General features: G+C 39.9%; 1 protein-coding gene across 1 annotated transcript in view; it reads right to left on the bottom strand.

The window, feature by feature from the left end:
* Positions 1 to 14124, bottom strand: part of CAT (catalase) — a 33734-nt gene that overhangs the window by 12977 nt on the left and 6633 nt on the right. Inside the window, exons 2-8 of the mRNA XM_003254400.4 lie at positions 10241 to 10412; positions 8517 to 8627; positions 7429 to 7559; positions 6418 to 6522; positions 5691 to 5816; positions 2685 to 2876; positions 2071 to 2223 (exon numbers count right to left, since the gene is read on the bottom strand). Of these exons, the coding sequence (XP_003254448.1) occupies positions 2071 to 2223; positions 2685 to 2876; positions 5691 to 5816; positions 6418 to 6522; positions 7429 to 7559; positions 8517 to 8627; positions 10241 to 10412 (990 nt within the window). The remainder of the gene's footprint in view (positions 1 to 2070; positions 2224 to 2684; positions 2877 to 5690; positions 5817 to 6417; positions 6523 to 7428; positions 7560 to 8516; positions 8628 to 10240; positions 10413 to 14124) is intronic.

Genomic DNA, 14124 nt, shown 5'->3' with positions numbered 1-14124 from the left:
TGTCATCCTTTTTCAGAACTCTCTTCCCCACTGTTTAAAAAGCTGCCTTAGACATTTGCTTTCTTAGGATGTAGAGAATATGTATTTGCTTTGCAGTCCTTTTCCCGGGGGCCTGGTTCTCCATTCGAATCTTCATTGTTCTTCAAATTATATGACTCAGTGCTGCGGACTGCCTCATGGTCCCGCTGTGGTTCCAGAGACCCATGGTGACTTGGATTCTTGTGAAAAGAGTTTAGGTAACCTTGTATTCCTCAATCCGTTCCCTCCCTGGGTCACCAGGGTTATGCAGCCTTAGCTCTGCCCATAACAATTTCATGCCTCGGCAAATCCCATTAGCCTCATCCTCTCACAGTTCAGCCACCAGGCAGGGAGTTTTAGGGCCGAGGATGACCTCGTTTTGGCTTCCTCTACTCCCTGGTTTCAATGCAACTTCTGCTTCTCCTCTGAGAACTGCCTTACTTTCCTTTTGCTATTCCCAACCCCTAGTTCTCGCTTTTTCTATTTATCACCAAGAGGAGTGTTTCTACTCAATATATCCCAGACCACATTTCTCAAAACTGAAGAAAGCTTTTCACTCCTACTCAAGCATTTACTCCATGAACTTTCCAAACTCTATTCTTCTCATTCAGGAAAGAGTGACTGTTTATAGTTTCAACACACCTAACATGTTCCACCTTTGTGCCTATACTCATGTCCTTCTCCTGCCCCATTTTACCTATTAAAAATCAAAATCCTATCTAATCTTCGAAACAATCTCAAATGCTATCTCGTTCATGAAACTTCGTGGCTGACCTCCTATCAGACAAAATTTTGCCTTCTGAATCACCATGGCACTCTGCCTTACATTATGGCACCCAAGACAGTCTGCCATACACAACAGACAGGTACTCAATTTGTAACAGTTGAATTGAACTAAAAACTAATGAAAAGCTTACTTTCTATAAAAGCCTCAGATGTTCCCCAATGTCATAAGCAAAAAAGTTATTTTTTAAAAATGGAATATTAGCTTGTCCTCCATGCAGACTGAAACCTGAACTGGAACCAGATACTTACATAAGAAGCTGTGGTCTGATTTAGGGTACAATCTTTAACTTTCGTTTCAAGGTCACAGTCCAAAACCACAAAAGATTGATTTATACAGTAATTATTAAGCCAATTATTTTCTTACTGATTCTGATCCAAAGTACAATATTTCACTCTTGGTACTCTTGAAAGAGCATATTAAAAAGTGATGTAAAACATACTGATAGCTTAACAACACTAGCAAGGTGAATGGTTAATCCACTGCTTTTATCACTGGCAGCATACATGTAGTTCATAAAGATAATCCCTAGATCGCTTTTTACAAATGGAAAAATTTAAGCATCACTGTGAAATAGAAAATGAGGCCAGCCGCGGTGGCTCACGCCTATAATCCCAACACTTTGGGAGAGCGAGGCAGGCAGATCACTTGAGGTCAGGAGTTTGAGACCAGCCTGGCCAAGAGGGCGAAACCCCGTCTCTACTAAAAATACAAAAATTAGCTGGGCATGGTGGCAGGCGCCTGTAGCTAATCAAGAGGCTGAGGCAGGAGGATTGCTTGAACCTGGGAGGCGGAGGTTGCAGTGAGCCGAGATCATGCCACTGCACTCCAGCCTGGGCGACAGAGCAAGACTCTGTCCGCCCCCAAAAAAAAAAGAAGAAGAAGAAAAGGAATAAAGTTAGGGTTACCAAGGTATTATAATTAATTAACCATACTTCAGTTACAGATCGAATGAACGATGCTTCGCTCTACCAATACTTAAGGTATTTGTATTATGTCTTTTTTTTTTAATTAAGAGACTAAGTATTCTTGTCTTCACATATGTAGGGACCTTACATGGAATTTTGTTTATACTTGGTTTATTCAAGGAATGCTCATTGAAGAATAGTTCACCTCAGTGAATCCCACAAGGTAACCAAGCACCCAGATTAAAGTTTAAGTAATGTTCTCATTAATTCCTCATATAAAGATCATGCCAAGCTGCATATTTTGTATGTGCATGCTCACATGGACACCTGCCTCAGAACATCTCAATCCACCAGGCTCACCTGAAGCATTTTGTCAGGACTGGCCTCAATGCCAGGGGGCATGTTGCTTGGGTCAAAGGCTATCTGTTCAACCTCAGCAAAGTAATTAACTGGATTCCGGTTTAAGACCAGTTTACCAACTGGGATGAGAGGGTAGTCCTTGTGAGGCCAAACCTGAAAATGATGTCATATTCACAATTACCAGGCAATCAACCGAAGGAAATTAAAGCTACCCACAAAAATACCAGATTTCAAATACAATCAAGCCAATGAAAATAATTTTTAAATCCAATAACACATAAGAATTTAAGATGAGTGCCTTAGTTAAATCTTTCACAATAGTAAGTGGTAAATACTGACAGTTTCCCCAGGAAAAAGTACATCAGCTTTTCACAATCTGTTCCCTGTTAATAACAATATATGAAGCCACATACACATACTCAATGAAATGACAAACAGGAACGTGGAAGTAAGATGCTGGTAAGCACTCATTCACAGCTTAGGACACTCTGAAGTGGTACCCTCTGTACTTTGTATATGACTTCGCCATCATTATAATTGTTAGACTAGATTTTTTTTCTAATTAGGTAAGAAGAGACTTAAAAAAGAAAACAATATAGTTGTTACTGACTCACCTTGGTGAGATCAAATGGATTAAATGGAAAAGTTTCTGCCTGATTAAAAGTCATGACCTGGATGTAAAAAGTCCAGGAGGGGTAATTTCCTGTGGCAATGGCGTTAAAAAGATCCCGGATGCCATAGTCAGGATCTTCCTGGGAAAGTCTTGCCGCATCTCCAACAGAAAGGTTTTTGATGCCCTGGTCAGTCTACAAAATGAAAGAAAGAAGCTCCAATGGAAACTTATTGGCAAGGTTATCAAAATTTCATCAGTAATTCATTGAAGGATTATGACTAACACTACCCAAAGAATGAACTTTCTTTACAACAATACTTCTATTGTTCAAATCTGATACTAATGAATTTATCAATAAGAAATTCTACTTGATTATCCCAATACTTTTAAATGTCAAGGGAATCCCATCTACACATTTCATATTTAAAATCAGTCCTATCTTTCCCTTTATGTATTCTATTATTTGAATTTTTACACTCATATTACTTTCCAAATCAGAAAAATCAAAATATATCTTAAAAGTAGGCAAAGGATTAATAAAATTAAAGGACTACTTCCCTTTTATCATGAAGTAATTGTTTTAATTCCATTTCATGACAGCTCAAATCAATTACTGAGACTGTGCTCGGCCAGTATCCCTTCACCCCTGTCCTATTCCTTTTTTTTTTTTTTAATAAATCATAGAATCATAGCTCATAGAGCTGAAAAGAACTTCAGTACAGCCACCTGGAACCAGTTCTCTGACTATGAGCAGGCAAAATTAATATTCTGACTTTCCAAGCAAGACATTAAAACCCAGAGAAGCTGTGTCACTTCATAAGTGTTCCTGTTATCATATCATACTGTTCTTTGATGGACTGACCATGTGATCTTATTCTGAAAGACCTCCCAACAAGCCAAGTGCCACAGAAAGATTTCCTTAGCAAAAATCAACTCTGAACGCTGGCCTATTTCTACCACAGAAATCCCAACTGTCTCATCAGTGAAAAGGTTTGAACTCCTACTACTGAACCAGAAGTAAAGCCACCTTCAGGATTAAAACAGTGAAGGTCACCATGTACAGATCACCCAAAGATGATATATTAAGCAGAACAATATATTGCAATACCTTTCTGATTTTAACTGAATCCTTTAGGATTAGAAAATAATAATCTTAGGTCAGAATAATCCAGACTGATGAATCCATGTAGATCTCAGGCCACCTTAGGGCCCTAGGATAAAAGACCCACAAGCAATCCAATCTTTCCAGGACCTGTATAGCTGGTAATATTATGCCAACTTTACAGTGAAAAGAACTGGAGCTCAAAGAACTTTTAATACTATGCCCAAGGCCACAATTATCTAGGAGAGTAAAAATTTGAGTTCAGGCTGGCATAACTCCAAAGTCACCAACTAGACTGGCTGTCCCAGATACAACCATTTAGTCTTACTCTAAGTAACACGACATTGACCCTTTTGGCAATTACAAGCCAATGGGTCGACTGTTTCATAAAATTTTTCCTTGTCAAATATTATAGATGCAAGTAATGAATATAAAAAGAGGTGATAGTTTTCCTCTTTGATATACCTACATTAAATTGTTCAGATAAAGAAGAAAACAGGATAGAAGAAAACAGGGCTTTTGGATGTCATTAAGAGAGAGATTATCCAGTACTGGTCACGAGCCCACTTCTTTCTGCTTATCTGAGCAGCAGTATTTGGAAACAGAGGTTCTCAGGCTTGTTTTTAACTAGCCCTCGGGGGTTCTCTGGGAATATCACTAACATGCCAGGGTTCACTGGTAATATTGCTCATTGTAATAAATGCCATGCTTATACCAAAAGAGGGCCCTTTAAAATATTTCAGTTGATTAAAACATTCTCAAAACCCTCCCCAGATGTAACTGATTTGATCTGGCTATATGAATGTAAATTTTTAAAACAGTATAATTTTGTTTCCTGACATTCGTAATTGATTTTGCTTATATGCCTTGTTCATAATACAACCTCAATAAATGCTAAGTAAATAGATGGATGACTTAAAAAGTTAGAAGAAATGATATTGGAAAGATGCTATTGGATGTTGGAAGTGATAGTGAGATTGGGATATGCTCCAAGCTGTCTTAGCCCTCTTCTGGGCCTTAAAAGGTAAGTATGCTCAGGATAATGACTCAGGGCTAGGAAAGGCAAAACATCATAGCACTTTATTATTTTCTAGAGCTTGACTCCAAACTCCAACAAGAACTCTAGAAAAGCCAGGCTAGGGCCAGGCACAGTGGCTCACACCTGTAATCCCAACACTTTGGAAGGCCAAAGTGGGGGACGCACTTGAGACCAGCCTGGGCAACACAGCAAGATCCCATCTCTATAAAAAAATTTAAAAAACAGCCAAGCATGGTGGTGCGCACCTGTAGCCTCAGCTACTCTGAGGCAGGGGGATCCCTTGAGCCCAGGAGTTCACTGCAACCCAGGAGTTACTGTGAGTTATGATCATACCACTGCACTCCAGCCTCAGTGACAGAGCGAGAGCCTATCTTAAACTAGGTGGAAATTATTTCCTTCTGCCTAGCCTACAGGTCTATACTATCTTCTTTGAGCCCAAACCAAAAGCTTAGATATTCCTACTTCAGGGAGAAAGCTGTGCTCAACATGAAGCTGCCAGCCCAGAAACATTAAACCAGAAGCAGCACAAAAGCAGCACATTTTCTAAATATTCATGACAAGGGACACAGGATCCAGAAAAAGGAAGCTTAAACTGTTGATCGCAGCCATGTGCCTTACCTCTGGCCACATGTAAAAGGGAGACTAAAGAGGATCCACACACAGTTCTAATAGGACAGTGTGAAGTTATGTCCTCAGGTGGTAGCCAACAAAATACAGAACTGATCAACGAGATCAGTACTTCCCATCTTTGGGGATGGAGGTGAGGGAAAAGTGGGAGAAGCCTTAATCTTTGCTCAATCCTTCAGGAAAAATAAGGAGGTGTGTGGTAGCAGCCTTGTACCCTCTGCCCCAAAGGTAACACGTACCTTATAATGGAATTTGCAATAAACCGCCTCTCCATTTGCATTAACCAGCTTGAAAGTATGTGATCCATATCCATTCATGTGGCGATGTCCATCTGGAATCCCCCGATCACTGAACAAGAAAGAAACCTAAGGAACAGAAATATAAAGCCTAAAATGTTTTCATTTAAATCAAAACATCCTTGATTTTTAAGATATTCCTTAGTTTCCAGAAAGTCCCTTAATGACATAAAACATACTAGCCAATTTCCCATGGAAAGGGTTACCATTATTATTTTACCTGTAGAAAATAACAAACAGAGAAAGTTTAAACCAAAATGATATGCAAATCACTAACACTATGACTCAAAATTCTACGAAGGAAAGCTAAAACAACCTGAAAACTGCCTAATTTGTTACTCAAAATTTATTTTCATAGCAAATTTGTTTGGTACTACTTTCCCTTCACTTACCTAATACAGAGCTTTACCTTATACTACAGACTTTCATCCATTACTATTGCTAAATATCAACTGACAATGTTGCTGGCTATCTATCTGTCATCATCATTTCAGGCCGATGAATGGGGGATGATTAGTAAAGCCAGTTATTACAAAACTCTTCATGATCAAGAAATCTGAGGAAGCTGATTCCAATAAAATAGCCAAAACTGGAGAGACACTTTATGAGGAGGCATAATTAAACACTGCATCCCAGGTGATATAATACAATGGAAAAAAAGGGTTCGTACCTGATGTAGGGACTCAGGACGCAGGCTCCAGAAGTCCCAGACCATGTCTGGATCCTTCAGATGCGTCTGAGGATTTCTCTTTTGGCTGTGGATAAAAGATGGAAACTAAATAGAAAAAAGAGAGAAAAAAATCCAAAAACTAAGTTTACGGGAATTATGGTGTCTTGCATTATACATGCCTATTACTAGGTTTACGGATTATAATTCTAAATACAATCCTAGAATTTTAAACTGCCAAACCATAAAATGAAATTTACTCAACATAGACAACTAGCATCTAAGATATCCTAAAGTATTTCAAATATACTCAAAACTATAGTCTTTTCTTTTTTTTTTTTTTTTTTTTGAGACAGGGTCTCACTCTGTCACCCAGGCTGGATTGCAGTGGCATCACAGCTCACTGCAGCCTTGACCTCCTGGGCTCAAGCAAACCTCCAACCTCAGCCTCCCAAGTGGCTGGGACTATAGGCATGAGACACCACACCTGGCTAATTTTTGTATTTTTTTGTAGAGACATGGTTTTGCCATGTTGCCCAGGCTGGTCTCGAACTCATGGACTCAAGTGATCTGCCTGCCTTGGCCTCCCAAAGTGCTGCGATTTATAGTATTTCTTCATGGAAAAAATATACCCACCCTCCCGTATGCACCCGCACACACACACACACCACACACACACACACACACCCTCCTGCTGACTCTGAGCATGTAGAGTCACCCTCTGCTTGTTTCCAAAGTCAAGTCCCTCTTTTTACTAATCTTCGATGCTCTGCAAGGAAAACTAAACTCACGTCCCATTAAGCCAATGTATCTTAAAATGACAAATCTAAGACCAATGGTAACTGTTGTTACTTGATCTTATTAAATACAGAAAAATGTGTTGAAAAAAGTAATCCAGACAACTCATATTCTGTTCTTTCTGCCTTTCCCACGGTTTCTCCTCAAATGCCAATCTATTTGAAATCAATTTAAACCAACAAACATTTGTTGAGTGCAAAATACTCTATTACCTACCAATATGGGATCCCTGATGAAGAAAATGGGGGTGTTATTTCCAACGAGATCCCAGTTACCATCTTCTGTGTAAAATTTAACTGCAAACCCACGAGGGTCCCGAACTGTGTCAGCTGAACCCAATTCTCCAGCTACAATATTCAAATGGAAACAGGAAGCATAAGCCACAGCACTTTGCATCCAAGAAGCCTGGAGACATAAAGAAGCACCTGGATCCATTCTTTCTAATCTACTTCCAAGAACTAAATTAGGTATTTAAGTGCCCGGGTAATTCAGTCCACAAATCAAACACAAGAATTAATTGAGAGCAATAAGAGAACATATGTAATAACAGCTGACAACGTTATTCATTTACCATAATAAGATAACTTTGTTCAAACAGGTAATTAAACTTTTAATTAAAGTAAGGGAAGAGAATAATTATGAGGCTTAAAGTAGTGACAAACAGAATAAGTGAGTTGTCAAAATGATGAGGTTAACATCAAGAAAATGAGTTAAAATATTGGTTCTTAGTTTTTAATTTCATTTATTTTTACATTCCACAGTATTTTTAAAATGCAGAGACTGACACAGAAACGGAACTAGTGAAGCAATAGGTATGCTGAAATATAGTATGATAGATCTAATACTATCTCTGTAACGTGAGAAACATCACTTAGCCTCTCAAAAACGAAAAGAATCCCACTCTGCAAAGTAGATCTACAAATCAGAGATTATATCTGTAAAGCACCCAACCATGGTTGGCACAGAGTTAATTCTCAATAAAGGTCAGCTGTAGGCATAGTTATTAAATAAGATTTCCACTCTATTCTTCTGTTACAGGCAACCACTTTTAGGAAAGCTCTTTCCAAATGTCACAGAATTGCAGAGGTAGCCTTTGTGTAAGTGTGATTTCCTAAGACCTCAACAAACAGAAATATAAGTAATTTCCTATGTGTCTCCAAATATGTCTTCTACTGTAAAACCTTGCCATAATTTGGAGAAGTGCTTGCTTCCTATTTTCTAATAACTTTTCCTTTAAGTTATAAACATCCCCAAAAGGTGAAGTTGAGTTAAGCCATACCAATCACGCCAATAAACCAACTTACCAACAGTGGAGAACCGAACTGCAATGGGAGTCTTCTTTCCAATATGCTCAAATACCTTTGCCTTGGAGTATTTGGTAATGTCATGTGTGACCTCAAAGTAGCCAAAGGCCCCTAACGAGAAAGACAAAGAAATCCTTACCATGAGACCATTACTCAGACATTCAGGTCCTCAACAGGCACCTGGGTGACAAGAGAAAATGATGGTTAGCACCAGCCTTCTGGGAGCTTCCAGTAAGGGGGAAGGGGAAATGCCCAAACACAAAATAAAGAGGGTGAAATGCAAAGCCCTATTCTATCACTCAGTGCTAAGCTGAATGTCAATAGCTGGAGCCAAGAGGAGGTGAGTGAGGCTAGAAGTAATCAAGGTTGGCCCAAGGACACAGGGCCTCAGAGGGGCCTGAAGTACAGGTAGAGAGAAAGAGAAGAACAGAGAGAAGATGAAAATACAAGAGAAAGAATCTTTTCAACACTTAGCAACGATGATACAAAGCAAGCAATAAACTAAACAAGTCAAGATGGAAAAATACACACAAACTACTGGAGAAGATGGGAAGAAACCTTATCCAGGAAGAAGAGATGAAGAAATGCAGAAGTCCTAACAGGAAGTCCAAGTCAGCAAGCTAAGAGAAAAACTTCCCTTCTGTGGAGCTCTTTTTCCAACTGAGTTTTTCACTTTCTTTCAAATACCACCCCCATCTTTTGTGTCTGATATAACAGCAATAAAGAAAGTTTTACAGAAATTGTTGGAAAAAAGGGAAGGAAAAATCATCACAAACCCACCACCCTAACACAACTACCCCAAATTTTGCAGTCCATTCCAGTAATTACCTAATAAGTACACCATTTAAACTTAGTTGCAATTGCAGTGCATGTGTCTATGTCTGTATTTCTGTACAGCAGGCCCTCAAATAACATTGTTTTGTTCAACATTGTTTCATTATAAGGTTGATGAGAAAAAAATCTATTCCTAGCTGAGGCCACAATCTGTGTGGAGTCTACACATTCTCCCCATGTCTAGATAGGTTTTCTCCCGGTACTCCAGCTTCCCCCCACATCCCAAAGATGTGCACGTTAGGTGAACTGGCATGTCTGAACGGTCCCAGTGTGAGTCCACCCTGCAATGGACAGCATCCTGTCCAGGGCTGGCTCTTGCCTTGTACCCCAACCTGCCAGGACAGGCTCTGGCCTCCCACCACCTTGAACTGGAATAAGCTAGTAAATAACTATCTATCTTATTTTACTAATCTTTCTTAAAGGTATGTATGGCTCACATTTATTTCAATGTTTAATATAAGATGTATTTTGAGTCTCTATTTAGAAGTTTGGTGATGTTTTATCAATCAGAAATATGCCATAGGAACTTAACTCTTGCTTATGTCAACTAGCCTATCGTAAAATTGGTTTCATTACATGTCATTTAGCTTAAAGTCAAAGTTTCCAAGAACCTATTGACGTTAAGTGAGGACTTATTGTATTTTTATTCCTTCAGTGATGGGAGAAATGGAAGATTGCTGTTTTTAAAATAAACTATTTTATATATAATGTTTAACCTGAGGAAATAACCATCATTTATTTACTCATTTCCCTACTGCTGGACGTTTTTCCTTTCTCCCACAAACGGAGATTTGGCACTTGTGTTAAAGGTCCTCCAATGCTTTGGGAACTAATACTTGACCCAGGTGCTGTGAAACAATCTTTTTACAGCAAATAAACACAGCACTTACCTGCTCCTTTAGCATGCACGACTCTCTCAGGAATTCTCTCTCGGTCAAAATGAGCCATTTCATCAGTGAAAACCACATCCTGAACAAGAAGGGGCCCACGGGGCCCTACTGTGATAACATTAAGTTTGTCTCCTACTGGGTTACCAGCTCCAGTGGTCAGGACATCAGCATTCTACAGGAACACAGAAAGAAAGCGCAGCAGAGTTAGCACAATCAAACCTTTCATTTACACTGTCACGGGTTCATAGCTTTGCAATGTTTATACCATCTGCCCTCTTTTTTAATTTCCTGTGTCCAAAGTACTAAAATCTGACAAGATAGGCCATTGTCTGAAACTTTCAGTCATGCCTCAGAAACCCTTGACAAATCTCAACACCAATCTGCTAAGAAACTTGCTCTGAAGAGCAGAAAGATGATTTTGGAGCCTGAAAATGTGCTCAGCACCTGCTCCAAAGAAAGCCACTGGGTTCTGCAAAGCTCCCAGAGAGGTGCCCAAAAGCGTCCTACAAGGTTAACAGTGAAATGTCCAACCCAACAATGAAAAGATGGTCTCCAGGGAAGCTGTGCTGGTCAATACTTTACTCAGAACTTACAAATGCTTTATTACTGCCATGATGTTCAAGTGCGCTACCCTGTTTAGTGCATCTCATGCAATGTACACCAGCTGTTTGCAAAATCTCTTTTCAATTAAAAAAAAAAAAGTCAATGGCTTTTACCGTCACTAAAAGTAAACTGTTACTGGTAAGGTGGATTATAGTATTAATGTTTTAAAGATAGCAAATGTCCCTGAAATGGGATAGGTTATTTTACTGTAATAAAGAATTAATTTTAATCCACCTGATTCTCCAATTTCAGTTACATCAGAAGACACTCAGCTGTCCCTTCTCTAGGGTGAGAGCGGCATTCTTCTAGCCCCACGTGATCCTGGAAGCTCTTAGCTTCATCTAGTTCCATGGTCAGAGAATACTTCTGACCACAGACAACTGCCTCTGTAGTGTCTTCCTCTGGTCACTGGAAATCAGGAGAGACACGTAGGTGACGCAAAGCTACGCCACCTCCACCTGGGAGAGGAACTCAACGGTGTCTATGACAAAACTCAACAGACCAACTTCACGCACAGAGAAAAGCACTATTTTTAGTATTTCCACACACCTAGAGTGGAGTCTGTAGTTTTACTCCCCATGCATGTCTGTCCTGCACATTAAAATAAATTCCTGCCTCTTCTCTAGAAGACAATATGGTGGGGAGTAGGCACTAACAAAACCACAAAAGATCTGTGAGCTGTTTGAAAAAAGACACTGAATAACGGAGACCGTGCAATTTGCAAAACTAATAAACAAGACCCTCTCACACACTAGTAAATGCCCTTGCCACTAGAGTTATATCTTCATCCAAGTGGGAAGAGGCCAACATGGCACCAGGGAGAAACTATGAGTGCCAGCACTAGAGCCTGGTCCAACTTCCAGTTCTACCAATTACCAGCTATGTAGCTGCTGGCAAGTTACTTATTTATAAGTCTCCATTTTCATCTGCAAAATAGAATAATAAGTACCTCCTAAGGTTAACACATGAACTAAAAGAGCTAAATGTAAAATGCAAGCCACACATTCAGCACATATATGCTGTCACTTCACTGGCTGTGAGAACACGACCTCATAGCAGAAGGAGCAAAGCATTTGAAGTTTTATTTTTCTAGTAATCATGACAGATGCATACTCCTCCATCCACACTCTCTCACTCTACCATCTCTGTCCCTAAACCCATCTAGCAAAGCCCCTTCTAAACTGTCACAGTTTAAGGGTCCAATCAACACTTACCACCCAGTCACACCACTCTTTCGAAGATACATATGTTGCTAATACGTGTGACCCTCTGTGACATGCTAATACATGTGACCCTCTGTAGGTTTATTTTTAATTTAAAGTAGAAAATGAACCAGAAAAAAAAATTTCTCCCTTCTAAAGTAGAAAATGAACCAGAAAAAGAGCAACTTCACCTTTAGTTTAAACCTAAAGCCTTGGTTTTCAACCTTGGCAATGCACTGAAATCACCTGGGGAGCTTTTTAAAGCCTCCTGATTCCTGGGCCATCTCCCCTAGAGATGTCTGATAGAGGTGCCCTCAGTGAGGCCTGGGCTATTTTTAAATGATTCCTGTTCAAGCTAGGATTGAAAACCACTGACCTAGAACTACTGGGTGATAACAAAGTTAAAATAATTAGAGAGCCAGAGCAAACCAAATTGGTCCACTCTTTAAATGCTCTTTTCAACATATAAACAAGGTATTTAAGGAAGCCTTTAAAAACTAAAGGGACATCCAGGCTGGGCGCGTTGGCTCACACCTGTAATCCCAACACTTTGGGGGGCTGAGGCAGGTGGATCACCTGAGATCAGGAGTTCAAGACCAGCCTGACCAATATGGAGAAACCCTGTCTCTACTAAAAATACAAAATTAGTACCATGTGCGGTGGAGGGGTGCCTGTAGTCCCAGCTACTCAGGAGGCTGAGGCAGAAGAATCGCTTGAACCCAGCAGGCGGAGGTTGCGGTGAGCTGAGATCGTGCCATTGCACTCCAGCCTGGGCAACAGCAGCAAAACTCCGTCTCAAAAAAAAAAGGGGGGGGACATCCCATAAAAGATACAAGTATGAAAAAAGATACTAAGAAGCTCAGTAAAAGGAATGCTAAACAGACGAGAGTGTTATTTACATGCCAGCATCCTTAACGTGGGGAGGGAGCTGCCCCTAAGGGAGAGATGACAGCACATCACACGTTCCCTTCTGGTTACCGGGTCAGGGTGATATGGTCAAGAATAAATACCACACCCAAAGGCAGCAGATGCAGAGTCGGATAAATGAATAAAGTACTAAAGCTTGAGGTGGTCTTTCCTAATGACACTGACTATTAAGAGTGGGAATGCTGGAATTATGGCAGTCCTCCCTCCTGCCTAATGAAGGAATCCCCTCCTTAACATCAATCCTGTTAAGAAATGAAACCTGAGTTTTTAAGTTACAAATGAAGGATTCAGAATCCCTTCCATTTCCCCACTCTAATAGTTAGATCAATTGTCGTCATTTATATAACAGCTTTCCTCACACAAGCTCATGTATATACAATTTACCTTCAAAGCCAGTGGGGCAGGAAAGCTTCAACAGTCAGCAACAGAAAAGGGAAGCCAGGGAGCAAAAACTAGAAAGGAAAAGATCCCCCAGCTTCCGGGGATGTTTAGTGCAACACTGGATAAGAGGAACTGATCTAAACTGAAAGATAGAGTATTTATTAATATTAGAAGGTGAGGAGCAGGATGCGGTGTATTTTAAGATGAAAATAATTAATGCAATGAAGATTTACTAGATGAAATGAGAGGGTGGGGCTAGAAAATGGACCACGCAAGTTATCTCACTTAAGCTTCTCAATAATCCAGAGATCAACATTATTAATCCCATTTAACGGGCGATACTACAAACTCAGAAAACTTAAGTAACTTTGCAGAGATGTCAGTGTTGTGGCACAGGTTTACTTGTTACATGTAACGAGTAAGGACAGGCAAAGAGATTTCCCCCAACTTGCAATTATTGTTTTTAACTCAGTGAATAACTCTAGAGCCAGAATATTTTGAAAGATAGAAAAGCTTCTCTGTGGCTGCACAATTTTAAGACCTCTCTCTGGAAAAGTAGCATTGGTTCTTGTTAACATGTTTACATCTTCCTGGCTGCTAGCTCCCATGACATCCATATGTGCCTCTCCTGAACTGCTCTCTCTATCCTACCCCACACCACCCATGAAGCAGGGCCAAGGGCATCTTCTTGTGCCCCATATAACAAAATATTGTAATTGCCTGTTTACGTCACTGTTTTTCTTTTCTTTTTTTTTTTTCTTTTTTTTTTTT

This window comes from Nomascus leucogenys, chromosome 15 (genome assembly GCF_006542625.1).
Source record: "Nomascus leucogenys isolate Asia chromosome 15, Asia_NLE_v1, whole genome shotgun sequence".
NCBI classification, from domain to species: Eukaryota; Metazoa; Chordata; class Mammalia; order Primates; family Hylobatidae; genus Nomascus; species Nomascus leucogenys.
The sequence above is the reverse complement of the archived record's forward strand: the minus strand, read 5'-3'. Positions and strand labels throughout refer to the sequence as shown.